At 45.0% G+C, this 27,642-nt stretch overlaps 2 protein-coding genes and 1 long non-coding RNA gene across 7 annotated transcripts in view; 2 read left to right on the forward strand and 1 right to left on the reverse strand.

Moving 5' to 3' along the window:
• The window catches only part of Erfe (erythroferrone), a 22,644-nt gene extending 16,616 nt beyond the window's left edge, over positions 1-6,028 (forward strand). For both annotated transcript variants that reach the window (XM_078018350.1, XM_078018352.1), the window contains one exon: positions 4,897-6,028. Coding sequence is in view for 1 of the 2 variants with exons in the window: in XM_078018352.1 (XP_077874478.1) it covers positions 4,897-4,908 (12 nt within the window). In the remaining variant the exon portion in view is untranslated. The remainder of the gene's footprint in view (positions 1-4,896) is intronic.
• Positions 1-17,636, reverse strand: part of Ilkap (ILK associated serine/threonine phosphatase) — a 25,130-nt gene extending 7,494 nt beyond the window's left edge. Inside the window, exons 1-9 of one of the 3 annotated variants that reach the window (XM_078018343.1) lie at positions 17,479-17,636; positions 11,220-11,285; positions 10,699-10,755; positions 9,007-9,123; positions 7,779-7,905; positions 4,891-4,997; positions 3,989-4,082; positions 3,249-3,336; positions 1,158-1,279 (exon numbers count right to left, since the gene is read on the reverse strand). In XM_078018343.1, the coding sequence (XP_077874469.1) occupies positions 1,158-1,279; positions 3,249-3,336; positions 3,989-4,082; positions 4,891-4,997; positions 7,779-7,905; positions 9,007-9,123; positions 10,699-10,755; positions 11,220-11,285; positions 17,479-17,533 (833 nt within the window). In that variant the 5' untranslated portion in view covers positions 17,534-17,636. Of the gene's footprint in view, positions 1-1,157; positions 1,280-3,248; positions 3,337-3,988; positions 4,083-4,890; positions 4,998-7,778; positions 7,906-9,006; positions 9,124-10,698; positions 10,756-11,070; positions 11,111-11,219; positions 11,286-17,062; positions 17,184-17,478 lie in introns of those variants that run through there. The other 2 variants (XM_078018345.1, XM_078018344.1) reach the window with 2 other exon arrangements.
• A 31-nt stretch (positions 17,637-17,667) lies between these two features.
• LOC144365690 (uncharacterized) lies at positions 17,668-25,205 on the forward strand. 2 transcript variants are annotated; one of them, XR_013424450.1, is made up of 3 exons: positions 17,668-19,498; positions 19,736-22,574; positions 25,038-25,205. It is a non-coding gene; the product is annotated as an uncharacterized LOC144365690 (long non-coding RNA). The 2 variants fall into 2 exon arrangements; XR_013424451.1 differs by lacking the exon at positions 19,736-22,574 and adding an exon at positions 24,549-24,783.
• The last annotated feature ends 2,437 nt before the right edge of the window (positions 25,206-27,642 follow it).

The raw sequence follows: 27,642 nt of genomic DNA on the forward strand, positions 1-27,642 counted from the left end.
CTAGCCAAAAGAATAGAAGTCATACGAAAGTGCAGAGGAGGAGGTGAGGACACCAATGTTAGGGTCACAGCCTCAGGCGTTAACTTCCACAACAGGCACTAGGAGAGCAGTGGTGGTGGCAAACATCAAGCAAACAGCAATGTTGAAGCCTAAAACCAGGACTGTGACCCCATCATGGCTCCTGAAAATTGCAGAGATGGTGGCCACAATTCCCCCTCACAGCCCAGCAGGCTGAACACGCCGCAGGAGCTCCCACCCCCTCCAAGGGCTCTCAGCACTGGCCACACTCAGCCGGAGCAGCACAGGCTTCCTGAGCCGAGAGAGAAAACTGCATTAAGAGACAAACTGCTCCCGGCTACACTGACAGGATTACTTCTTTCTTGCCTACAACAGAAAGCAAATGTGACGTCAATGCATAACGCAGGGTCCTTTAAGTGGCGTTCTCTTAGCACACAGTGCAGACTATAAAGCCTTCTTCTGGCCTCCTGGAAGGGATGGCAGACGAGAAACCATCAGATACATGGTCTTCAGTGATTTAGGGTTGAAAAGAATTGCTTAAGACAGAGCCAGATAACATGTAGTACTCTGTGCCTGAGAAGTTGTTCCCAGCAACCCAGAGACAGCAGCTCTGACGATGGCAACTGTGTGAAGGCGGCAATGGGTGGGTTTTTGAGATGGATCACACTATGTTACGCAGGGTGGTCTCAACCTCCTGAACTTAAAACCATCCTCCTGCCTTTAGCTTCCCAGGTAGCCAGCACTACAGGTGCTGGTTCCACACTGGCCCTGCCTTGGAATTCTCCTATCTTAACCACTTAAGATGTTCTTTCTGGAGAACTCACCTAAAACTGTTAATTTACTCAATATAACAAATATTTTTTAAGTATTTAAAACGTATTTCCCAGGCAGAGAGAGAATGCTGCAGATAATGACCATCACTCTGTCCCTTTGCAAGTGTAGGGAGACATGTTTTCTATGCACTCTGCTTCCCCTGGACACGTGAAATCCCACAGCAGTCATCCACATGCTCCCCAGGGGCAGCCGAGAGAAGGTCTCGTCATGGTGGAGGACCATGATGTGGAAAGGCCCCCGCCAAGGTCTGGCGGCTCTTGTACAACCAGTGGCCTGCTCTCGCTAGCACTCAGGTCCCTGCTTACCTGACGTTGCCTCCAGCCTTCTGTATTCTCATCCGCTCTTCATACTGGGTTGGGTTATGCTCTTTGCTGAGGCTTAAGGCTGCATGTCTTTGACTTTCCTCGTTATAACGACACAGGATTGCCTGCGAAGATGGAGATTATGAGAGAATCTAGAGTTACCAGTGGAAGAGGAAGATCAACAATCGCATTTCACTTTCATCTACCAGCTGCCAAACAGAAGTTCAGAGAATCAAGCATCCACAAATTGTCAAACAAAAAAGTCACAGAACTGCAGGCTAAACTTAGGGGCACTGCACCACTGAGCCACATCCCCAGGCCTTTTCTTTATTTTTAAATTTTGAGATTGGGTTTCACCAAGTTGCCCATGCTGACTCTGTTGCTTTAACCTCCTGAGTATCTGGGATTCCTGGGGGGTGCCACAACGCCTGGCCCTTTCTCAGCCAGCCCCTGCACTCCTTCAGTTGTCACAGAGTAGCCCTGCCAGACTCAAGCAGCCTCTTCATGGGGGAAGCAAAGCAGTCAGGGTGAGCAGCATCCAGCTTTGGTTTCAGCTCTGGTGCAGACTTTGCTGGATGACCACAGCTGAATGCTCACTGTGGACACTGTCACCAACAAAGAAGAGAAGCACTGTTACCAAAGGTAGGCAACAGTATTAAGGCTACAATCAAAGTCCACGTTCTCTTCTCTTGCTTCATTACAGAGGGTGCTGCTAAGGCTTGGAGTAGAAGTAACAGAGCTAGGATTTGAACTGGGTTTTTTTGTACCATTGAATCCAAGGATGCTTAACCACTAAGCCACACCCCCAGCCCTTTTTATTTTATTTTTTGGGACAGGGTCTTGCTAAGTTACTGAGCCTGGCTTTGAACTTGCGATCCTCCTGCCTCATCAGCCTCCTGAGCTGCTGGGATTATACATATGCACCACCATGCCCAACTCAAAAAAAAAAAAAAAAAAAAATTGGGAGCTGCTTTTCCTTCTGTTATTTGGAGTCAACTGATACAAATATGAGCATGCTAGAGAGCCAGTCTAGCAAAGGGGCACAGAACATTCCCACCAGGCAGGGACTTCCATGTTCCCTGTGGCACCCCACTGATAAATAACCAGCTCAGAAGTACCAGGACATGGATATGAAGTGGGTGCCTGTGTGTCAGTCTGTGACAACTGAAGAAGTGCAGGGGCTGGCTGGCAAAGGGGCAATGAACTTGCACACAGGCTGGGCATGGCAGCTGCTGTAATCCCAGTGACTTGGGAGGCTGAGGCAGCGAATCCCAAGTTCAAGGCCAGCCCAGGCAACTTCGGGAGAACCTCGTAGAGGTTCGTAGCTCATTGGTAGATGGCTTGCCTATCACAAGCGAAGCCCTGGCTTCAATCCCCAGTATTGTAAAACAGAAACTAAACACCAGATCCTGATGGAGCAGGGAGGGACTGCAGCAGCCCTCAGAGCCCTGCATCCATCCCACAACTTCACCTCATTGGCTTCTTTCCCTCACCAGGCAGACTGGGACTGTGGCTGAGCAGAGCCTCACCTGGTACTTCTTTAGCTACAACTTCAAGTTATTCCAAAATCACAAGGACTTTAGAGATGCAGGGGTTAATGCTTTCGTTCATTACCACCTGAGGTCAGAAAAATGTTTAAGGATTTGCGAACAGATGAAATTCTGAACCACGGTATCAGAGTGCGCTGTCTGCATGCACACCCACAGGAGGTGGGTGGGAGGGAGGGGAGGAAGGGCAGTGTAAAGGCAAAACTGCTGTGAGGCACAAGTCTCCCCAAGGAACAGACTGCCTTGACTTTAGCTGCTGGTCCTCTCCCAGGAGTCACACTGTGGCAGAGACTGCTGCAGCAACCCCACCAGAAGGTCTGACCCAGCCACTGCCACTTAAAAAAAAAAAAAATTTATTTTGTAGTTATAGTTGGATACCTTTATTTATTTTCATGTGGTGCTGGGGATCAAACCCAGGGCCTCACATGTGCTAGATGAGCGCTCTACCCCTGACCCACAATCCCAGCCTGCCACTGCCACTTTGACCTCACTTAGCCAGTGCTCGCTGAGGGCCCCCATAAGATGTGGGTGGCTCAGAGCCACATACCCGACTATCTCCGAGGTTGGCAATGTACAGGATGTTGTCTACGGCCAGGACACACGTGGCAGTGGACCCGTCCTTCCAGGCAGGCTTCCTGGAGAAACATCAGAAATGCCGTCACCACCACAGGCAAGCACCCAGAGGTCAAGTTCCAGAGAAGGAGGAGAAGTTGCTCAGACTCTAAAGCGACCATTTTCATGATGCTGCATGGTTTGAACAGGGTTAGTGGCCCCCGAATGCCACATCAAAGGCTTGAGCCAGGATGACACCACTGGGGGTACAGTGATCTTTGCAAGGTGGGCCAGTACGTTGCTGCAAGCATTCACTTGAGGGTACTGTCAAAGCATGCCCTTGAAGAGGCTGTGGAACCCTGCTGTTGCTCCTCGTCTTTGCTTCCTGGTCCAAGATGTCAGCATTGATTCTGACATGTTCCTACCCTGATGTGCTGCTCTGGCCAGAGGACCAATCCAAGGGGCCACTCGATCTTGGATTTGAAGTCCAGAACCGTGAGCTAAAATAAATCTCTCTACTTCATAAGAAGCCTGGGTCAGGCATCTCATTATAGGATGCAAAAAAGCCAAGTAACCCATTGCTTTTTTATTTTTTCAAGTTTATCTAGTGGTTGTAAGGGTTTGCTTGGTGCTGGGCACTTTTTGGACATGAGCACTTGTATTAATCTGTATCAGAAGGTCTGACGCACGTTCAGGCAAACAGTGCCCCGTTCTTCTGCACAGAGTGATACTTACTGGCTCGAAGCCTGTTTAAGGAACTCCTCGTCGGTATGCTTGAAAGTGTCCAAAAGGCATCTCTTCACGGTCTTCTCCACACTGATCACATCTCCTATTACAGATGGTCCAAGAAAGCAACAACCTCTCAAGGCGTGAAGCCTGCCTCCCCTTTGCATACATCGACTGACGTCCTCCCATAACAAAGAGCCACCTCCACGTCCTCACCTATGGAACAGTGCCCGCCACATGTGCTCGCCAGTTCCCCAGGTGAAGGCAGGTGAGACACTCAACACCCTTGAAGTTCAAGACACAAGGAGCACAACCGCTCCCGGGGGTGGCCTCAGTGCCCCCATTTGCCTTCAACCCACTTTTAAAAAAATTTTTAAATTTTTAATTGTACAAAGATTTGAAAAACTGTGCTCTATATGTGTAATAAGAATTGCAGTGACATGTATTTAAAAAAAAATAAAATCAGGCTGGGGATGTGGCTCAAGCGGTAGCACGCTCGTCTGGCATGCGTGAGGCCCGGGCTCGATCCTCAGCACCACATACCAACAAAGATGTTGTGTCCGCCAAATACTAAAAAAAATAAATATTAAAAATTCTCTCTCCCTCTTTCTCACTGTCTCTCACTCTCTCTTTAAAAAAATAAACAAATAAAATAAATAATTTAAAAAAATTTTAGTTGTAGATAAGACACAAAACCTTCATTTTGTTTTGAGTTTTTTAATGTGGTGCTGGGGATCAAACCCAGTGCCTCATGAGTGGTAGGCAAGCGCTCTACCACTGAGCCACAACTCCAGCCCCCACACTCTTAATTTTAAGAGCCATTAATCACTTTCTGCCAAAGCAAACCAGCACACCGACTACCCAACAGACAGCAAAACCAAAATAAACACTGATTTATTTTTTCATCTCACCTTTAGGAAATTTCCTGATTAAGTTCTGATGCAAATTCTGTGCAGCAAATTTTGAGGCTCGAATTCCTCCATGTCCATCAAAAACAGCAAAATACGAAACCCGAGTGCTGGAAGAACAAACCGAGTATCAGAGGCGTTCTCACTGCAGAGATAGCACCTCCTCAGTGAAACTCCACATCTGGTCTCCAACAGTGAGCACAGAGACAAGGAAGCTGGGCAACCCAGAGGAATGAGGCGAAAACAGTACCCAAGACAGGCATTTAAGTAACTCATGGCATTTTAGTTAAATGTTAAAAACCCACACTTGCTTAAAAAAAATCAAAATCTGTTAACTGATGAAATTGAATTGACAATGAAATTAAAACTCACAACTCCTTTCCTATTTAACTTGGACTTGTTTTTCTCTTTTCTTTTTCTTTGGTACTAGGCATCAAACCCAGGGCCACACACATGCTAGGCACCCACTCCTGTTTAAGGAGGTTTGGTTTTAAACATTAACGCATAAAGCATTACTATTCCACTGATCCAATAGTCAAACATGTCTACGAGAGCTGGGAAGAGTCAGGTGTGAGGCCAGCCTGGGCAGCTGAGCAAGACTATCTCCAAATGAAAATGAAAAGCACAATGGAATATTACTCAGCAATAAAAGAGAATAAAAACATGGCATTGCAGGTAAATGGACGGAGTAATGCTGAGTGAAGTTAGCCAATCCCAAAAAAACAAATGCTGAATGTTTTCTCTGATATAAGGAGGCTGATTCATATTGAGATAGGGAACGGGAGCATGGGAGGAATAGACGAACTCTAGATAGGGCAGAGGGGTTGGAGGGGAAGGGTGGGGGCATGGGATTATTAATGATGGTGGAATGTGAGAATCATTATTATCCAAAGTACAGGTATGAAGACACGAATTGGTGTGAATATACTGTATACAACCAGAGATATGAAAAATTGTGCTCTATATGTGTAATTAAGAACTGTAATGCATTCCCCTGTCATATATAAATAAAAAACTAAGGAAAAAAAGGGCTGGAGACTGGGGATATAGCTCAGTTTATAGAGTGCTTGTCTTGCATGCACAGGGCCCTGGGTTCAATCCCCAGCACCACAAAAAAAAAAAAAAAAAAAAAATTGCTGGGGATGCAGCTCAGTGATAGTGCATCCCTGGTTTCAATCCCAGTGAGGGTCTGGGGAGAACTGAGGGAAATTCCAGAACTATCATAAAAAAAATTTAATATCTAACTTTAAAAGCATAATACTAGTATTATTCCTTCTTCCCTTTCAAGTTTTACCAAAACCCCACACACGTGGAACACAAGAAATCAAGAAAACCGTCAGAGAGAGAACAAAGATGCCGTGAGAAAGCCGCCTGCCTGTGCAGCCACTCTTCTCTCCATGTCTGGGGTTCCATTTCTGCTCAGGGACACGAGCCATGAGAGACTAGCCTGTCTGGCTCATAGCTAGGGGCTGCTGCCATGCAGCTGGCGTCTCTGGGCGGCAGGGCTACAAGATCTGCTTGCTGCCCCCAGGTCTTCCTTCCTGGGGAAGGGAGTGGGAGGGATCCCACAGGCCCCACTGGTGCAATCCTGGCATGCTCCCAAGCACACCATGACCTAGGCGAGCAGCGGTAGTGAGCATGCACCTGGCCTGCCCCCGTGACAGCCGCCTGCAGCAAACATCCCCCCATCTTCACCACCAAGCAGTGTGTGTTGATGGCCATCTGGTGTTAATCAAAGTATGAAGTGCACACATCATGTAATTCTGGATTATGGAAATTGCACATGTAACATACATAGTTGTGATTATTCAATACACCATTATATGTGTAGTGAAACGTTGTTAATGCCCCTTATCTCCAAACTTCTGGTTGCTGAGAGCTTATCAGAAGGCTTCCCTTCAGTTTTCACAGCTGCAGGAAGTCTCATTGTCTTTCTTCTCCTCAAGGACATGGTCTTTCTGGGTCCTGGTTATCTGTACTGCCTCTCCCTGATCCTATTCAATTAGAAATTAGTGGCTCCCAGCTCTGTCCTCCAGGATGCAGAATAAAAATATTCTGCCAGGTCTCTGACGGAGCATCCCCGAGCAGTGGAGCTCTGTGTGCTGGGACCACAGCCGGGGCCCTGGAGGCAGTGGTGACCAATGGGGTTGTCTGGCAGGCTAAAGCAGTGAGGCTAGCCTTAGGCATTTAGATTTTTCTTTTTTTTATAGTAGGGAAGGTTCAGCCATCACTGGGGTATTTTAGAATCCCAGGACATCAGAGTGAAATTGTCAGTGTTTGCTTTTACATCTGAAAAAGGTTCCTGTTCTACATCACTTCAGACCATTGGGTGCTGTGGGTGAGGCGACACGCTCCTCTGCCATGGCCCCCTAGGAAGCTGTCTTTCTGTTGAATACTGTACCTTCGCTCCCTCTCAATTCAAGTGGACTATGCTTTAGTGTATTTATAAATGATGAATTCAGTTTCTGAAATTAAACTTTTTATTTGCGGTTAAAAAAAAATATTCTGCCAGAGCTACTCAGCTTCTGGTAAGAGTAACATACCCTGCAGTCCATAACATGGGAGTTACTTCTCACTCAGTGGCACCTGGCTGTAGCCCTGTGATGGTGCAGCCTGGGCAGCTGAGGGCTGGCCTGTGCCTATAAGATGTTCATCAGCATCCTGGCCTCTATGAGGCCAGTAGCACCCCCTCCCCCAACCCTGACCACAAAAATGTCCCCAGACTCTGAGAAATGCCCCTGGGGGACAAAAAATAACCCCAGCTAAGAAGCACTGATATAGAAGCAAGTAATCCAAACTGCACGTCAGAAAGAAACTGGATACAGTCCAAAATGCCAGGCAGAACAGAGGAGAGCTTCACATGAGCAGGCTTGCTGGAACACAGCACTCACATGAGGGAGGATGGGGGCCTACACTCGTCAGTGATGTCATTCAGGATGACGTGCGCGTCCTGCATCTCCTCCCTCTCACCCTTCCGCTCAGCCACATAGCCTTTGAGACCAAAGATCACCGAAGAGGCTGGGGAAGAGAACAAAAAGCCAATACAAAACTGTGCCCTGCCCTCTGGAAGCCCCCATCCCAGAGCAATGAGAGAAGGCTCAGCAGCTTTACTCAGCAGTGCCCTAAAGACACAAACAAGCCAATGACGGTCCTCAAGACTGCTCCCAGCTGCACGTCTTAACCACAACCAGAGCACTGTTGGCTAGGCTGGGCTGAGAGGCTGCACGTGGGGCAGGAGCAGGGACGGGGGGTGGGGAGATGGTCAGCAAGCACAGACACACTCTGCCTAAGGAGGTCAGAGAGAGAGCAGCAGGAGGTCAAGGGAAGTACTGTTATACTGCAGAGATGGAACTGCACCAGGGAAAGGGATCCTACGCAAATCCAGTCTTGTGATAATTTAATGAGGACATAAAAACTCCCAGTTTGGGAAAACTGTAGAGTACACCCCAAATACCTTGAAAATATGTATCCAAGTGAGGCTGGTCAAGAAAGTCAATGAGTAATAAGATCGCTCGCTGCTTTTGCTTCAAAGAGGACACAGGGAGAAACAAGGCTTCCAGAGGCACAGAATCTGGTTACCTTAAAGGCTAGGCTGGTTTAAGCTCACATGTGCCACTTGGCGCCAGGTAACTAATAAACTGGCACTGAGAAAAGCTGTCCTCTGGGAAGCTACAGGCTGAGTTGAGGCCGTGGGCTCACATCGGCCTCTCCATGTGCATCCCACAACTCTGACTGAGGACTTTTGTGCCAAGGACAGAGCAGGACAGGAAATGAAAGCCCACAGCTACTTCCCATTAGTTTATGCTAAGTAACAGCTGTAAACAAAGACTGGGGCGTCAGCGGGAGCCCGAGTGGCCAACACACTAGCCATCCCAGCAGAAGAGGAAACAGGGCACCAGTGCTCCTTACTCCTGAGGAGCAGATGTTCCCCTGGGACCTAAGGCAGGGTCCCAGGAGAAAGCAAGGTCCTCCTGGGAGCTGTCCACAGAGGGAGCCCCACCCACTCCTCAAGTGCACAGGCAGAAGGAAGTATTCTAACTAGAAAGCCGAGATGGGTTTTGCTCTGGGCTAGTTTAAAAGATGAAGTCTAATACATTTGTTTTCAAACTGTCTGAAAACCTTTACAAACTTTCTTTTCCACAAGCTCTTCATTGCCATTCTCCTCCTCAGAAGTTTTCCTTTTTGCTCCTTTTCCTTCATTCTTTATGGTCTGGGAGATTGACACAGCAAGAGAACCTGGAAATAAAGCAGAAGTCAAGACAGAAACACAGCTGTAGACCATCAGAAAAAGTCACCTGCAGACGAGGCTCCACCCCACCCTAGAGACAGAATGCTCTCTCCAGCAAAGACAGTCAGAAGTAGTTAGGCCCAGGACCTCGAGGAGCTGGGGTGCACAGGCGGTGCTGTGGACCTACAATGGAGAACACCAAGTGATATCCAGGCCCCGAATCATCCTGGCCCTGAAAGAGGCTGTACAAGAGACTTCTTGGTAGCAAAAATGCACATATTCTTGGCCTATAGCATACACATGTTTTATATCCACAGATCCATACTGATAAATAGGGTCTTTGCAAAACCTGTAAACACATTGCCACATCCAGAATCAGCTCACAGAGTAACATGCCCCAGACCCTTGCTACAAGATAAAAGTCTGCTTTTCCCACTTGAGGGGGACGGACCTGAGCTTGAAGCCACACCTAATGGCCCCTGCAGTGCTTGTGTGCTAGGAATGAGGGACACCTAGGTTCAGAGACATGTCCCTTTAGGTCAGTACTTAACCTTCTAGCCTAGGTTTCCTCATCTACTACATGGCTGAGAACTCTGTCCCCTCAGAGGGCTGTTTGAAAGTCAATGAGGACAAAGTACACGAGCCTGCTATACCAAATGTCCAACACAAGAAAGTGCTATCCAAGTAAATGGTCTGCCTTTAGGTCTAAAGGTGTGCAGCCATTCATTCAGCATATGCTTTACCAGATAACTGAATCCTGAAGAAAAATAAAAAGATCCTTAGCTGGGTACGGTGGTGCACACCTATAATCCCAGCTACTTAAGAGGCTGAGGCAGAAGGATCACAACTTTGAAGCCACCTTTAGTAACTTAGTGAGACTCTATGTGTCAAAATAAAAATTAAAAAGGACTGGGGATGTAGCTCAGTGGCACAGTGCTTGCCTAGCATGTGAGGCCCCAGGTCCCAACCCCAGCACCACAAAACAGATCCTTTATGGGGTGTATTTCATGGCCTAGTACTTGGTCAATTTTCATAAATGGTTCTTTGCTGCTTCAGAAGAATGTGTGGTCTTCTCAAGAAATCCAAAATATTTGATGCAAGATTCTCTCCCCAAAAAATCAGGCTTGTTAATGGTGGTGGTTAAATCTAGTAATAGTTTATTTACTTACTAATTTGTTGTCTTTTATTAATTTACTAGTTCGTGGTCTTCTGCACTATGAACAACTAAGAGACAGCTGAGTTGACTCTTCCCTTCTACTTAACAGGGACAAAAAGAAACATTGCTGCGAGGGGGACCACACAACAGTGCAAACAGGCCCGACACATGTGGGTCTGGCAAGAACATAGGCAAACCAGAGTAACAGACTTCAAAAAATGTGTAAAAGGTTAACAACTAAGTTAAGAGTAAACTGTTAGCTCCAACAGGCCGAGCCCCAATAAGTTAGTCCCCACAGTGACACAGCACTGAAGCACCTAGTTGCTGCTCCACGTGAGGGTGCTATGCACTCTACCACACCTGGGCTGCACTGCAATGCCACACCCTCCCAAACCCCAGTCACGCCTACACGGGACATCACCCTTACCTGACTCGCCACTGCCGGCAGGTGGGAGATCATCAAAGAGCAAAGGTCCCCCTGGTCCTGAAACACAGCAAAACACCCAGTGAGCTCACAAAGTGGACAGGCTTGAGTTTCAGAATCCATCCCACCAGGACACTATGTAGGTACTGGAATAAACTCAAAGCTCTCGTGTCAATCCAGTGGCCACTCACTGCAACAAATAACATCTTGAACCTATTTTAAAGTCCTATCATTGCAAAGGAAATAAAAATTCTGCCTTAAAACGTTGAACTTTTTTCAACTAGTAGAATAAGCACTCAAATGACCCAGAGGAAACTGCAACATTTTTACGCAGTACTTCTCAGGGCTAGCGACTAGCAGATTTTTCTGCCTTACCTGATGCCATGGATTCAAAACTTAAGACAGTCCAACACCTAAAACATCTGTGTGTTGAAAATGGGGGAAAGGGAGAAAGATTGAGACAACTACAATCCCAGGATGAGTAGAGACGTTGACACACACCTGGGAGAGCCTGAAGACTGTACCTGAGTCAGTACTGCTGGCCGGAGGGAGGTCCTCAAAAAGTAGGGATCCTTTCTGAGCTTCCTTCCCTGAAACACAGAACACCTGTTTAGAGCAGAGGATGGTCATCCAGGATGGACTTTCAAAGGGGACAGCAGTGTGCTCTCCCCCACTTTGAGTCAGGTTCAAATTCCTCCTTTCTGTTTGACAAACTTATTTTAAAAAATACTTCCTGGACAGTTGTTTAACATAGAGCTTTGTTTCCAGCAGTTACAGTCAACATAAAAGCAATGAATGATGCCCCAGAGGGCACTTTAAGGCCACTAGGTATTTGAGGAAAACAAGGTTTTTTCCCCCTGATAATTTCATTACTAAAAGCATCAAGTACTTAAAACACCTTCTCTAAAGAAGAATCTTGGGAAGAAAAAAAAAACTGATTTTAGACCAAAACAAGAAGAAAGAACTTCAGAAATAGTAAGCTTTCAAAGGCTCCATGTGTTAATAACCTATCACAACAAGACTGCAACAGAAGAAAATCCCTGCAACTTGGGGCCACCAGCCCCAACACAATCTCCGAGTCAATAAACATTTACAGAGAAGCCTAGACATTTTAGACAGTGGAAGACAACTGACCTCAGGAGAAAGCAAGCAAAATGTTTTATCTGAACTCTGAAAATTTACACTCCAAAAGTATGTCCTAAATATTCATGTCCCACTATCCCTGTCTACATAAAAGCCAACTGCCACTGCTTTCTCTCCAGCTTTTCTCCAAAATTCTATTTAAGCTATTACATATATGAACTAGCACATGAAAACATGGGGGAAACAGAGGGCATAAGATGGAAGAAGAGCAGTCCCCCTATCCTCAGCCTCACCTTCTAGTTCCAATTAACTGAAGTCAAACACAGTCCATAAGGATTAAATGAGAAATTACAGAAGTAAACAATTTCTGTTTTTAATTGTGTACCATTCTGAGTAGAAGAATGGAATCTTATGCCACCCTGCTCTTTCCTACCAGAGTTATGACTCATCCCTTTATCCAGTGTCTCCATGATCTATATGCTATCTGCCTATGAGTTACTTAGTCATGATTGTCACATAGTAGCCATCCTGGTTATCAAATAAATGACTGCTGCAGTATCACACTGCTTGTGTTCAAGTAACCCTAATTTTACTTAATAATGTCTCCAAAGCACAAAGTTTTATTACAATATATTGTTATAATTGTTCTATTTTATTTTAAGTTGTTGTTAATCTCTTACTGTGCCTAACTTATAAATTCAACTGTATTGTAGATACATATTATAGGGAAAAACAACGTACACAGTTCAGGACCACCTGAGGTTTTAAGCATCAACGGGGGCTCCTGGAACACACTCCCTAGATAAGAGGGATCTTCAGTACAGCACACTGACCTCCTATGAAGTTTGAGATGCAGGCCAAACACACAGGGTTTGTCTTGCTTCTTGATCTTCAGAGATGAATTATAAAAACACATTCATTTAAAACTGATTCACTCTAAGTTTGTATTCAAGATTTTCATCATATTATCTTTTTGCCTCCAAACAGAAATCAACTGAGTGTCAATTATTTTTTAAAAACAAAAATTTCAAGTAAAATTCTCTGAACTCCAAGGAAGGAAAATTCTCAAGGGGTCTTTAGGTTATAAGTATCAAATGCATGGATTCAAACCCATGCTCTTCATGAGGTGCACTACACGCCAGGACCTTTGTAGGGATTGTACAAAGATCTTCTCATCTTACCCATGCATCAATCCAAAATTATAACCTGGAGGCTCTACAAAATCTTTTGTATCATCAAGATAGTCAAACCAGCTGGGTAGGTGGTACATGCCTATAATCCCAGAAGCTCAGGAGGCTGAGGTAGGAGAATTTTGAGTTCAAACCCAGCCTCAGCAACTTAGGGAGGCTATAAGAAACTAAGTGAGGCTATCAGCAACTCAGTGAGACCCTGTCTCTGAATAAAATATAAAAAAGGGCTGGGGATGTGGCCCAGTGGTTAAGCACCCCTGGGTTCAATTCCAAGTACCAAAAATAAATAAACAAATAAAATAAAAATGATCAAACCAGAAGTTAGTATCTGGACTATCTAAAAGAAAGAAAGAAAGATCTGTTATAGATATATAAAGGGAACTTCTGATTAGTCAAAATCTTACATTCTATTTTGGATACACAGAATTGGGGAATGCTATCATTGGACAAAATGTGACCTTATCCCAAAACTTTGAAAGAGCACCCCTAGATCTGAATATAAAAACCCTAATAAAGAATGAAACAAAACTGAAAATGTTTTTCATTACAATTAATCTCACCTAATTTTTTGTTACTGACTTTCTGATGCTAAGTCTACTGGAAGTTATATGACACTGCTGTGCAAAGCTACTCTAGGGCTGGTCACATTCAGTTAGTTAAAGGTTGCTATATACAAAAAGAGATCTTTTAAAATTTGCCTAAATTGTGTGTGTGTGTGTATGTTTTTTCTCTTTATATATCTGAATTTTCTTTCCAACTACAAAAAGCAACATAGGTGTGTTTCCTAAATACCACAGAGGCACTACCAAAGGGGGAGGGAAAGGTGGGGAGTAAGGGTCTGGCTCCACCACAATCCCAGCCACAGCAACGCCTCAGAGCTCACTCCCACTCCTCTGGGCTCCACCCCACATCGATCACTCAGGTACCCATCAGGGAACGCCCAGAAGCCAGCACACCTGTGTCTAACTCACTCTGACAGCTGCATGCTATTCCACATGGGAAGTAGCTGTATTCATTTGTCAAGTTCCCTTACTGATGGGCATTCAGGCCATTTTCTAGTTCTTCACATGACAAATGATGCCATGACAGTGCCAATAACATGATACATGCCTGCTGTCCCAACTACTTGGGAGGTTGAGGCAAGAGGACCACAAGTTTTAGGCCAGTCTGAACAATGTAGTGAGACCATGCCTCAAAAATTTTAAAATAGGGGTGAGGATGCAACTCAGTGGTAGGGTTCTTCAACAGCATGTGATAGGCACTGGGTTCAATTCCCAGTACGGGGGGAGGGGGGAGGGAAGCCACACAATCTTACACATATAAACTTACTTAATCTAGTCAAAGAGAATTGAACCAAGGGGTGCTCTATCATTGAGCTATATTCCCAAACCCTTTTTATTTTGAGACAGGGTCTCACTAAGTTGCTGAACCTAGCCTCGAACCAGTGATCCTTTTGCCTCAGCCTCCTGAGCCACTGAAATTATAGGCATGTGCCACCATGCCTTGCTGAGTAGTTTAAATTTGACAGCCACCAAAGTGTGTCCCCAAAAAAGTTGCAGTAACTTCCACTCCCAGAATACATTTTATGAGAAAGGCCATTTACTAACACCTGCATGAGTGCTACCAATTTTTGCTAAGCTGTGGGTGGAGAAATATACCATATCAGCGATGTGACCTCTCCTTCCTCAGTGCCCAGAGAAACAGCACTCTTATAGGAAAAGGACATGTCCTCTGACTATTTTTGTAATGGGATATCTTTGTCTTCTTTAACTCCTTTTCTTCTTAATCCTTTCACTTATTGAGTATATTGATTTTGTAATGTACACTATAGTTATTTCCTTGACTTTGCCTTTTGCCTTTGTGGTATATTCTGTCCTGCAAAAACTTTAACTTTCTGTCAAATTCATTTTATTTTTTTATAACTTGAATTTTTCCCTGCAGTTTTATAATTAATCTGTTTTATTCTAATATCTTCACTTTTTTAAAAAAATTAGTTTTTAGTTATATGGAGACAATATCTTTATTCTATTTTTATATGGTGCTGAGAATCAAACCCAGTGCCTCATGCATGCTAGACGAGCACTCTACCTCTAAGCCACAACCCCAGCCCTAATATTTTCACCTTTATATTGATATATCCAATTGTTTTAAAGAAGTATTTTTAAGATGGTCTGCCAGGCAAATACTTCGTCCTCCACAGATGACCCTCAGTTTTGTTTTGGGTGCTGGGGATGGAACCCAGGGCCTCAGCATGCTAAACATGAACTCTACCACTGAGCTACACCTCTAGCCTGACCATCAGTTTCAAACTTGCTGGTGTAACAACAAAGTCAACCTCCATTCCTATAAAACTGAAACTGAGTTATTACCAAAACAATTTTAAATCAACATTTTTATGAGTATGGCACAGAAAAATTCCATTTCTGTTTCACATAAATATCTTTCTCTTAGGTAACAGATCAAGTTTTAAAAAACTTAATGAGCAATCAAAACCTTTTAAGGGCAGGGATGAAAACTATTAATTTAGTACATTATCTGAAACATTTAGTGCACTCTTTCTACATTCTTTCTCAAGATCATTAAAACTTAAATTTTGTAGTAGAAACATTAGAAGCGATGCTGAAAACAAAACCAAAAATCAAAAGAACACAACACACTTGGTGTGACCTGAGCAGTGTATAACATTCTACCTTTGGACACTTAATGCTTTTACAAAAGCCATTTAAGATTGCTCCCCCAGCTTTAAGCAGCTGAGGTTAATAGCTCATGTGACAATGGCTAACATCTGCAAAATACTTTCAGCTCCATCCTGCACCATGAGTGCCACACACTTTTACCTACATGATGACAGAAGTTGTCACTCCTGAGCTAGGGCTGTAGCTCAGTGGTACAGTGCTTGCCTAGCATGTATGAAGCATTAGATTTGATTCTCAGCACCACATATAAATAAATAAAATAAAGGTCCATCAACAACTAACATAAAAAAAAATAATGAAGGTGTCACCCCCTTTTATAGATGCAGGAACAGCCATAGAAAGCATAGGGTTAGTAAGTGAAGAGTGGGATTTGAAACCAGTCTGGTTACACCTCCCGAACATTACTTCTGGGGACTGTGAAAATGACCAGGTTTTTCACATTGCCTGCATCATCCACATATCAGGTGTGAGGTCATGAAACAGTACAGCCTCATCCTTCACCCACATTAGCAGTTAATATGATTTACTGAAACAAAGTGTGATTTGTAATTAATTTATTTTGAAAAAACAAGTATTTTTCCAATAATGTGAAATCTGATTCTGTTCTCAAATGATTTTTTTTTAAGGTCAAATCTCATCTTTAGGTTTTTAACCATCAAGATTACTGGGTTCCAATTCTGTCACTCACTTTAAAACTTATCCCCTAGATTCCTACAACCTAGGAATTCTGAAAGTATGACTTCTTGGTTTTAAAGCTATTTGTAAAAATAGTCACAGAGTCTGTGACGGCGACAGTGTCCTGGCAGAAGGGACTACTTCACTAATGCACTCCCAGGGGAGGAGGCTGAAACACCTGCAGCCCCTCTGCCACCTTGTCAGCAAGGTCTAGAAGCAGAATTTGGGAAAGAAAAAAAAAATCAGTGGCAGGATGCACCCTCCTCACTATTACAGGCTGCTAAGTGACAACTTGTAAGACTTCGAGTGGTCAGGTTTTGTCACATCATGGGGCCTTCCTCTGAGAGCAGACCCAAACTAATTTCGGGTAAAAAGTAGTAGAGACTAAAAAAGGTCCCAGCTTGACAGCCACACCTATGCATCTGACTGCCCCAAACACATTCGGATACAAATCACGCTCCACCGACGGCAAGGGTCTGCCCTCCACTGTAACTGCAGCTGTCCCAAGAACAGACGCCGAGCGCGGTCCGCAGCAGCAGGGAACAGTCCTTCAGACTCCACTGCATCTCCGGGACGGCCGGCCGGAAGGACGGTGCCATTACCAGGTGCCACAGCAGACAACTTCTCGCAGCCGCGGCGAGGAGCCGGACCCAGGCCCGCCGGCCGCCCTCCGCCCCCGCACCCCGCTCGCCCCCGCAGCCACTCGCGTTCAACGACAGCCACCTGCGCGCGGGACGCAGCTCCGGAGCACCTGGGCCCGCGATCCGCGGCCTGCGAGCCGGCGCCCGGGGCGCAGGAGGCCAGGCCCGCATGCCCACCGGCTCCGCAGAGGAGCTCGAGCCGGGCTCGGGTAACAAAGGCGCGAACCTCCGCACCCTCAGCCCCGGCGCGTGGGCGCGGGTGCTGCGACTCGGGCCGGCGCGTCCGCCGCGCCACACCGGCCCGGGCAGCTGCGGCCGTCGCGCCGGGGCAGCAGGCCGGGTGGCCAGGCGCGGCCTCCGCCGCCAGGACCAGCGGCGCCGTCCCTTCTGCGCAGCGAAGATGGCGCAGGCGCGCCGGCCGCTCCGCGGGGTCGACAGTCAGGGCAGGCCGTGCAGCCCGCCTCGGCCGCCGCCGCCCTCCCGCGCCGCGCCGCTTACCGGCAGCCGGGCGCGGCGAGCGCTCGGGCTCGGGTAGGTCCCCGAAGAGGTCCATGGCGGAGGCTGGCAGCGGCGGACGCGCAGCCCGAGCAGCGGCCGCGCTCCACACCCCGGCGGCAGCGGCGCCGTCAGTCACCCGGCGGCGGCGCGGGGCGCCACCAATCGGCGCGCGGCGCGGCCGGCCGTCCCACAGTGCCGCGCGCGAGTGGGGCGGGGCACCGCAGCGAGGAGGCGGGGCGTCCCCCGCGCAGGCGCACGCGCACAGGGTCCCGCCGAGCTGGTCCTGGCTTGACGCGGTGCTCCGGTGCCTGTCCGAAGCGCGAACCCTGCTGCTTCCTGCTGGCGTTCTTTCGGCCGGGAACGCCAGTCCAGCGTGGAGTGCGTGACCCCTGATGTCCGGAGGGCTTTCCGGATCTTCGGCGTCGCCGCAGCGCTGCCTCAATGGCACCGCCACGGCCCGCCTGGGCTCCAGGCCGATTTTAGAGACCGGAGGCCAGGGCTTGGCCGGAGCGCCCCGTGCGTCCCTGCAGCGCCTGCACCCTACGGCCTGGCACGTGCTGGCCTTCGTGTCCTGTTGAAGCTAAGCCACTTGGTGCGACGTCGTTTTCAGACTGTGATAGGGTAAACCAGACCTCTCTCTAAGTCCAAACAGAAAATGTGAACTTAGTCCAGGCCGCAAAAATGACCCAGTGTCCCCCTCCTGGGCGGATGAGAGGCAGTTCTTCTGTCTGGTCTTCCAATTAGACTACCATACCCATGGAAGTAACCTCTTCCTGACACCGTCCAGAGCAAAGCTCCACGTCCTTAAAGGCCACCCCAAACAAACCGACACAGACCCAAACCTTACAAGTCCTTTCCAACAACCTCATTTTTAAAAAAACATTTATTTATTTTAGTTGTAGATATACTTTATTTTTATGTAATAGTGAGGATCGAACCCAGGGCCTTGCATGTGCTAGGTGAGCACTCAACCACTGAGCCACAACTGTAGCCCCCCAACAACCTCTTATCTGAGTTTCCCAGTTAGGTATTCTCCCCCGATGCAATGAGTGAGAAGACCAGATGTGACCCAGCTGCTCTCCGCCTGTAGGACATTGACTGGGTCCCCCAAACTTCTATGCCGCTCATCTACCTGCAGCAGATGAAATGCCTCCTCGCTTACAGCAGAAATACTTGGAAGTAACAACAATCAGTCTCCATTTCCTTGCCTCCTACCCACTTCTCAGTCCACCCCAATCTAGTTTCTCCCCATCACTTATCCAAAAGAGGCTCTTGCTAAACTCACCAGGACTTCCCACTTGAGCTAAGTGGAACCAACCTTTTTGGTCATCATCTTACTCCCATCTCAGCAATGTCTGTCTCTTGGCCTCTCTTTCCCTTTGGTTTGTAGAATTCATCACTCTTCTATTTTTATTTCTGTTCTCTGGCTTCTCCATCTCTGTCTCCTTTACAGGCTCTTCTGTCTTGCTATTAGATGAAATTCTTTTAAGTCCTGATCTGAGTCCTCATTCCATACTCTGTCCCTTGGTAATCTCATGCTCGCCTGGTTGAATTACCACCCAAATGAACATAGTTTGCTAATTTACATTTACTGCTATACCAGATCTGTGTTCATGTAAGTATCCATGTGATTTCTCCTGGATGACTCAAAAGTACCTCAACCTGTCCCCAGCTGAATTCACTTTCTCTGCTCCCCCCTCTTTCCTTCAACCTATTCCCTTCCAGAGTTGACACCACCCTCAATTCCCACTCCAGACACTTCCATAGAAGACAGGTTAAAAGGTACCCCCAATGCCCCCATCTCCTAATACTCAGATTTAGTGCAGACCCCTTGCTTTGTTTGTGGTAATGTGTGATTCCTTTACCCATGTTGGTAACACCCACCCTGCTAGGAGGCTCAGAGGAAGCTTCTGTCCCAGCCGACCTGGTTGCAGCCTTGCAGGGGCTCAGCTGGGACTGAAAATTGGGGAGTTGGTGCATGGACTCCAGGCAGAGGGATGTGGTGCTGTGCCCTGCAGCGGTGAGTATGAATACACTCTCCATCACAGGTTCTGTCTGCTTACCTCCCAAACGCCTTGCCTTGCAGCCCACCCCCGCCAAGTCTGTGTACAGAACAGCCTCCTTTCAGCCTTCTCCCTCGCCCTCAATCCCTTCTGCTTCACTTTCTTTCCCTTGTCCTGTGGGGTCCTTGGCTTGTATAACAGCATCAAAAACAGACATTTATTTATTTGTTCATTCATCCAATATTTGGTGTCAGGTGCTGAGAGTACAAGAACGAGCAGAGCAAAGCCAGGCACGATTCCTGACCTCCAGCAACTTCCATTCTGACCGAAGACTGTCATTATAGAACTAACTGCATATAAGTGTAAAATGGCAACCATGACAAAGTGGCAATGGGACAGGAGTCCAGAGGAACTGATGACCCAGCTGAAATCTGAGGGTCAAAGGGAACTTACCCTGGGAAAAGGAGGACACTCCAAGCCACAAGGAATCACCAGATGGCATTCCAAAGTGGCTGTCCCATCTTGCATTCCCACCAGCAATGGATAAGAGTTCTTGTTCCATATTCTCATGAGCATTTGGTGTTGTCAGTGTTCTGGATTTTGGCCATTCTAATAGGTGTATAATTAATTAGCTTTTTATTGAAAAGAGATGAATCCCTATAAGGATGAATTTTCTTCCTTCTTTCCTTCTTTCCTCATTCCCTCCCTCCCTCCTCTCTTTCTCTTTTTTCTTTTTGTACCAGGGATTGAACCTAGGGCACTTTACCACTGAGCTACATCCCCAGCCCCTTTTATATTTTATTTTGAGACCATCTGGCTAAGTTGCTAAGGTTGCTGAACTTGGTCTTGAACTTGAGATCCTCTTGCCTCAATTTGGGATTAGGGGTATGTGCCACTGTGCTGGGCCTGGGTGAATTTTCACAAAGTAAGTACACCTGTGTAACAAGGACCTAGATTAAAAAACAACATGCACCCCAGAAGCCACTTGTGGTTGTGACCTCCCAAGATCAGCACTCTGCCGTAGAAGGGTTTTGCTGGGGTGTGATCTTTATGGAAGCGAGACCATACAGTGTGTCTTTTCAAATCTTTTCACTCAACTTTGCATTTATGAAATTGATCTTCATTGTTAAGAGTCATAGTGCACTCCCTCTTGTTGCTATGACATAAGCATTTTTTTGCATGTACCACTACTTATTTATCCATTCTCATTTATCTGAATTGTGGCCAGTCAGGCAGTTACAAGTACTGCTACTAAGAACATTTGTCTAATTTGGTTGGCACAGATCCTTATTTCTGCTAGGATATGCCCAGGGGTGGGATGATTGGATCATAAGGTATGTTTATGTTCAGCTTAATGCTCTCTATAGTATATGTTTTTATTGTGGTAAAATATGCATAATAGAAGCTTTACCAAAACCTTTCATCAGTTCTTCTTTCACTATCTGTCTCCAAAACCTTTCATCAGCTCTTTTTGTTGTTATTGTTCCTTGTGCATGTGAGGCAAGCACCCTACCAACTGAGCTGTACGTAGCCCTGTCATCTCAGATTTTAATGAAACTTCATCCTCATTAAAAGCTCACTCTCCCTCCCTGCAGCCCTGTAACTTTCATTGTTTCCTCTGCTGTCTTAGGCACCTCACAAACGTGGATTCCTACACTACTTGTTCTTTTCTCCTAGCATAATGTTTTCAAGATTCATCCATGTTGTCACATGTATCAGGACTTAATTACTTTTTAATGGCTGAACGATATTCCATTGAATGGATAGACCACATTTGTTTAAACATTCATTTGTTGATGAACACTTGACTTGTTTCCACCTTTTGGCTGTTGCTATGAATTTTGGTGTACAAGTATCTGTTTGAATCCCTGCTTTCAAGTCTTTGGGGTATATAACCACAAGTGGAATTGCTGGGTCACATGAGGATTCCATGTGTAGTTTTTTGTAAGAACCACTGTCCTGTTTTCTACAATGACTATACCATTTTATGTTCCCACCAACAACTGATTGTTTTATTTTTGATGACTGCTGGGCACAGTGGGACCCACCTATTATCCCAGCTACTTGGAAGGCTGAGGCAGTAGGATCATGAGTTCAAAGCCAGCCTTAGCAACTTAAAGGCCTCTAAGCAAATTAGCAAGACCCTGTCTCAAAATATAAAAAATAAAAGAGCTGGTGATGTGGCTTAGTTGTTAAGTGCCCCTGGGTTCAATCCCCAGTAACAAATATGTATATATATATAAAATCATTAAAGGTTATATTCATATTCATGTAAATCAATTTTTATAATTTCTATAATTAAAAATAGTTAAATTCATAAAATTCATTAAAAGTTATTAATATGGTATCTAAAAAGCCAAGTGGTACAATATTCAGGGAAAGAAGAAAAGTCAATGCAGACTTGAATTGCCATTGTGGGAGACAATTATGTTTGGCTAGAAAAAAATGTATTCTAGCTATTGAAATGACTGAGCCTCTTGACACTGAAATCATTAGAGCAAAATTCGCCATCAATTCAGAGCTAAAGAAGTCTCCTCTTCAAAAAAATGAAAAGAAATAAATAGAAAATTTAGAAACAAGTTATTATTAATATGAGCAAAAAACTAAGGAAATGAATTTTTCTTGAAAATATTTTTTTAGATGTAGATGGGTACAATACCTTTATTATTTATTTTTATATGGTGCTGAGGATTAAGCCCAGTGCCTCACACATGCTAGGCAAGTGCTCCACCACTGAGCCACAACCCCAGCCCCCTAAGGAAATGCCTTTGAAATTAATTTTTTGATTCTTCATTGTGGCTACTTTGTGATAATGTAAAAATGACTTGGATAGAACAGCAACTTGGTGAATGCAAGAAGCAGGTTCTGGAATATCTGTCCCACGGTGGGCAAAGATTTTCTCAACATTTATTTTAAATGTTTTAAGACGGAGTGAATTAATTGTGACTGACTCATTAATTCCATGTAATTTTTTTTCCTTTTCATGCATACCTTTCTGCAGGAATACAACAGAATCAATTACTTGCAATTTGAAAAAGGTGTCAAAGATTGGAAAAATTAAGCAGAATTTGTGACCATAAACGCTTTGTTTCGGTGTGATGCTTTTCTAAAATTAAAGTATCTTTCTAAAAATATTCAACTGATAGTTTAAAAAATGATGCTTTGCATTATGAAAAAGTTAGATAAACAAAAGTTCACCATTGAGGGTAGTTTAAATGTTACAAATAATAATTAACGTCTTGGAAATCATAAGAAATCATTAGAAATCCAAGTGGTGCAATGTTTCCAGCCTTAGCTGATTTTATAGCTATTCATAGAAGAGGATGTCTTATTTGTATAGTAAAATTCACAACAAATGTAAAATGACTTAATTGCCTTAGAGCTGAAATACTATCAAGAAAAAAAGAAACAAATGCTTCTGATTACATTTTTTTTTTGGTACCAGGGATTGAACTCAGGGGCACTCGACCACTGAGCCACATCCCCAGCCCTATTTTGTATTTTATTTAGAGACAGGGTCTCACTGAGTTGTTTAGCACCTCCCTGTTGCTGAGGCTGGCTCTGAACTCGTGATTCTCCTGCCTCCTGAGCCGCAGGGCTTACAGGCGTGCACCATGGAACCCCACCCTGATTACTTTTTGATGGTACCCCAGGTACAGACCATGTGAACACAAGATACACTCATACTGAGAACGGTGTCATAATGATAAAAGGTATATGGATTTGATCGAAATGTCAGAAAAGACAGGCAGGTCTAGCACATGAAGTTAGGGGCTAGAGAAGATACTGACATGAAAACTTCTTGTGGCCAGGTATAGGATGGTGGAGCAAACAGGACAGGCTGTACAACAGTTTGGCTAGAAAAACTGTATTCAAGCTATTGAAATGACTGAGCCAGTGAAAGCTATTTCCCCCAGAAATAGCTTTGTGCCTTCCTCAGCTCATTATCTCAATATATACAAATGCTACTTTTTCGAAATGAAATTGAATAATCTTTCTTACATTACATATTTGTTTGTGTGTATGTGAATTCAGTAAGCAGATAGACTATTCTCTGTTTTAAAAACAAAAAATACGTATGGACCCCATGGGAATCAAGGCCAAATACAATCAAGGTACTTTACAAAGAATGGATAAATATACATGAATAGCGAAAGCATTTTGGTGTGACCAGATAATAAATTATTATGTAATCTACCTGTGTAGGATGATTTGAACAAAGTAGAAAAGTTAATAAAGCTATACTGCAAAAAATTATAAAGCTGCATGCTTAGTAGGCCCATCCCCTTGCTTACAACAAATAAAAGTAAACTTGAGGGCTGGGGCTGTAGCTCAGTGGTGGAGCACTTGTCTAGCATGTGTGAGGCACTGGTTTGACCCTCAGCACCACATAAAAAATATAAAAAGTATTGTGTCCATCTACAACTAAAAAAAAATAAAAGGTAAATTTGGAAGTATGTTTATCTGTTAAATTTTAGCAAAAGATATTAATATGCTGCCTAAATTTTAAAATTTAAAAAGTATAGAAATTGGAAGTGAACCATCATTGGATGATAATGTTAATTTCATGGGAAAAGTGCTTATCAAATAGCAATTAAGTAGATGCCCTGGGATGGGGTTGTGGCTCAGTGGTAGAGTGCTTGCCTAGCAAGTATGAGGCACTGGGTTCAATCCTCAGCACCACATAAATGTAAAATAAAGATATTATGTCTAACCAAAACTTAAAAATAAATATTTTTTAAAAAGTAAATTCCCTAATTTTACATTTAAAATGGAGGTATAAAAAAATTAGAATATCTTTAGATTTTGAATTTTTCATTGGAAAATTTATATCCTTTTAATATATCTGATTCCCACAAGGCAACCACTTATTTGACATGTGTTCTGATGATATAAGTCCTGCAGCAATTTTATTCAAAATAGTTTTAATCAGTAATTTGTAATAAAAAATGGATGTCTTATTTGAATCTTGTACCAATTCACAAATTTTGCCTAGTGCAATCTTATTGAACTTCAGAAATGGCCTTAAGAAGTTTTTTTTCTTTTTTTTTTTTTAACACTTATCAGTCACAGCATCGTCTTTACAATGAATTTCAGCAAGCTGAAGTTAATAGAAAATTATTTAAGATTGAGAAACCAGCCTCTACCTCAGAGCAAAGCCTGTTCAAGGAAGGGGGTGTGACCTTGTCCTTGGAAAGACCCACAGAGCACTCCTAGGCACATACCCACCCTGCTAAGTTGTTTATCTACAAATAACAGGAGAGATCTGCTGCACCAGGTGTCCCTGACTCAGTCAGGCTAGGTGAGGACCCATAGCAGCCCCCTAGCAGCCACCAATCAGCATGAGACAGGGAAATACCTGGGATGCCAGGTGACCCCCAGTAGTTTATGGTGGTTGATAACATATTGGGAAACCATGTAGTTCAGCATTACTCCCCTCATGGCTTAAACCAATCAGTTCAAACGAATCCCCCTCTTGTACTAACCAATCACCCCTCCCCAACTTGTTCCTGCCAGTGAATGTGCTAATCATGTTGTTTTATGATTTTCCCGCAGTGTGTGATGATTTGCTGAGAGATGCTATGATGTATGTGGATCCCTGCCTTCTCCAAAGAGTGTATAAAAATGCTGCAAACCCTGGGCTCGAGGCCTCTCAGCGTCACCAGTTGCTGTGTGTGTGGGGAGGACCGAGCTAGCTCGCAATAAACACCTCTTTGCTGCTTACATCGATCTTGGTCTCTGGTGATCTTTTGGAGGTCTCGAATTCGAGCATAACAGGATCATCCCTTGATCAAAAGAAACTCACATGACATTTGTCTCAGTTGAAAATGAGGACTGGGGCTGTGGCTCAGTGACAGAGCACTTGCCGAGTATGCACAGGCCCTGGTTTCAATCCCCAGCACTAGAAAAAAGAAAAGAGTGCTTGCATAGCTTGTGTGAGGCACTGGGTTGAATCGTCAGCACCACATAAAAATTAAAAAAAAAATAAATGTATCCACACACACACAAAAATAATTTTACCAAAATTGATGAGTTTGTTTCCATTAGAGTGAGGAAAATAAAATTCCAATTTTAAAAACAAACATAAATAGGTGGTCCTGGGGACTGAGCTCACTGAGTTACATCCCCAGTTCTTTTTATTTTTAGAGACAGGCTCTCCCGGACTGCCTTGAACTTTGGATCCTCCTGCCTCAGCCTCCCAGGAAATTCATGCTATCGTGCCCAACCTACACAAATTTTCCACTTTTCCCCCAATGGTTTTTGCCCACTTTTCTTCAGAGAGAAAAAGAATTAAAAAAAAAAATTCTACGAGGTGCAGTGGCACACAACTGTAATCCCAGGTAGGAAATCAGGAGGCTGAGGCAGAAGGATTACATCCTAGGCCAGCCTAGGTAATGAGGTTTCAGAAAAATAAGAAGAGCTGGAGATGTAGTTCAGTGGTAGAGAACCCAGGGTTCAGTCCCCTGTACTGCTAAAAAAACCAAACACATTTTTCCTTTGCTTAAGCCCCAGCGATGCTCAGCAGGGTAGTGACACTGAGATAACTGGGAAGGAGAGTGAGGGAACCTTTGGGGTGACAGTACTGTCCAGTGTCCTGAGAAAGGTCTGAATCACAAAGGTGTCTGCATTTGTCAAAACTCAGCCAACGTGCACTTACCAGCCAGGCATTTCATTGTTAAATTTTACATGAGAAAAAAACTGGGAGTAATGACCTCCAGTTAAGGACAGATATTTGGAAGCTTTTAGAACAACATGGATTCATGACGTGATGAAGTGCTGCCTCACCAAAAGTGAGCCACAGAAGGGCGAGGCAGGGGACCCTGCTGTACACACACCTATTACACCACAACGCAGGAGAAGACCACCCACTCCAATTATAAGTCAAATTATAGCAAGACTGTAATTCTGACCAGCTAGGATTCTCTCTCCTGAAATCCGTGGGTTAGAGGACAGTGCCCCGGCTCTCTAGGAGCATGGCTTTATAGCACAAAAAGTGGCAAAAAGGGGGGTGTCTTGAGAACTTACAGATAAAGGCAAAGAGTATGTTAATGATGTAAATGATTCAACATTTCAAGTTAGGGAGTTAATTTAGATCCCAACACCAGAATTTATGAGGCACCACTAAGGTTTCAGAGAGGGCTGTTATCTGGTCAGGAATGGGGGAGTTCAAGGCACACCCAGGCAGGCATTCCAAGCAAGTTTAGAAATTGCAGTAATTTATAGTGAAGCAGAAATTAACTTTTCATGACTTTGTGACAAGATGGCTCCCAATCTTAAGAGAGAATTAGGCTGGGCTCCTCATCAACGCTCTCGTGGTGGAGTGGGGCGGGGCGGAGGGGTGGGTGGTGCTGGTCCTCCACAGGCTGCCTTAAAGGCTGGTCCATCTGAGAGTTGGTGAGGTCCAGGACCAGCTCCCACTAGCCTGCTGAGTCTCTCCAGGTGGGACATCAGGGGCAGATCTGGCACTGGGAGAGGGGAATATAGAATACACACCAAGAGCAGGTGAGGCCTAGGCTTCTTCCTCTCTCCTCATTTTCCTTCCACTCTGCCAAGTGCAAGGTAAGGCCGAGGCTGACAGATTCACCAGAAAAGAAACAGGAGTCCAGGGCTGGGCACAGCTCAGTGGTAGAGAGTGCTCTTGCATGCACACACACTGAAGACAGACAAGTGCTTCTTAGATTCAGTTTATTACTTGCACAAACAGGAAGAGTAGTCAAAGGGCCAGCTCCCTGGCCAGCTCGCTGGCGGTGACTTAGGAATAAAGCACCAAGCGTGCGTGAAAGAAACATCAATCAGGCGCCATTGGAAACGCCTGCCAATCAGCAAGGTCTCCCGACAAATCCTGGATTTCAACTCCAGCGGGACCAGAGACTCTAAAAACACCTTTTCCCGTCCCAAGCCCTTCCCTTCCTGCTGTGAGCCCTGTAAAATCCCAGTCTGGTCAAGCTCCCACTCAGTTTCTCCTCAGCCCCTCTCTGTCCACTCTGTGGGTCTGATGGAGTTCCCCCAGGAACTGAGTCTCAATAAAGCCTCGTTCAGCAGACTTTTAACTCTGCCACTGCCTGACCTTACATTCCCCATGGACCTTGAGCAGGGAGACATTGAAAAAGTGACCAGAGACTATGCCATGTGCATGACGGGGCACCCTGCTGCAGTGGAG

Source organism: Ictidomys tridecemlineatus, chromosome 7 (assembly GCF_052094955.1).
Source record: "Ictidomys tridecemlineatus isolate mIctTri1 chromosome 7, mIctTri1.hap1, whole genome shotgun sequence".
Lineage (NCBI taxonomy): Eukaryota > Metazoa > Chordata > Mammalia > Rodentia > Sciuridae > Ictidomys > Ictidomys tridecemlineatus.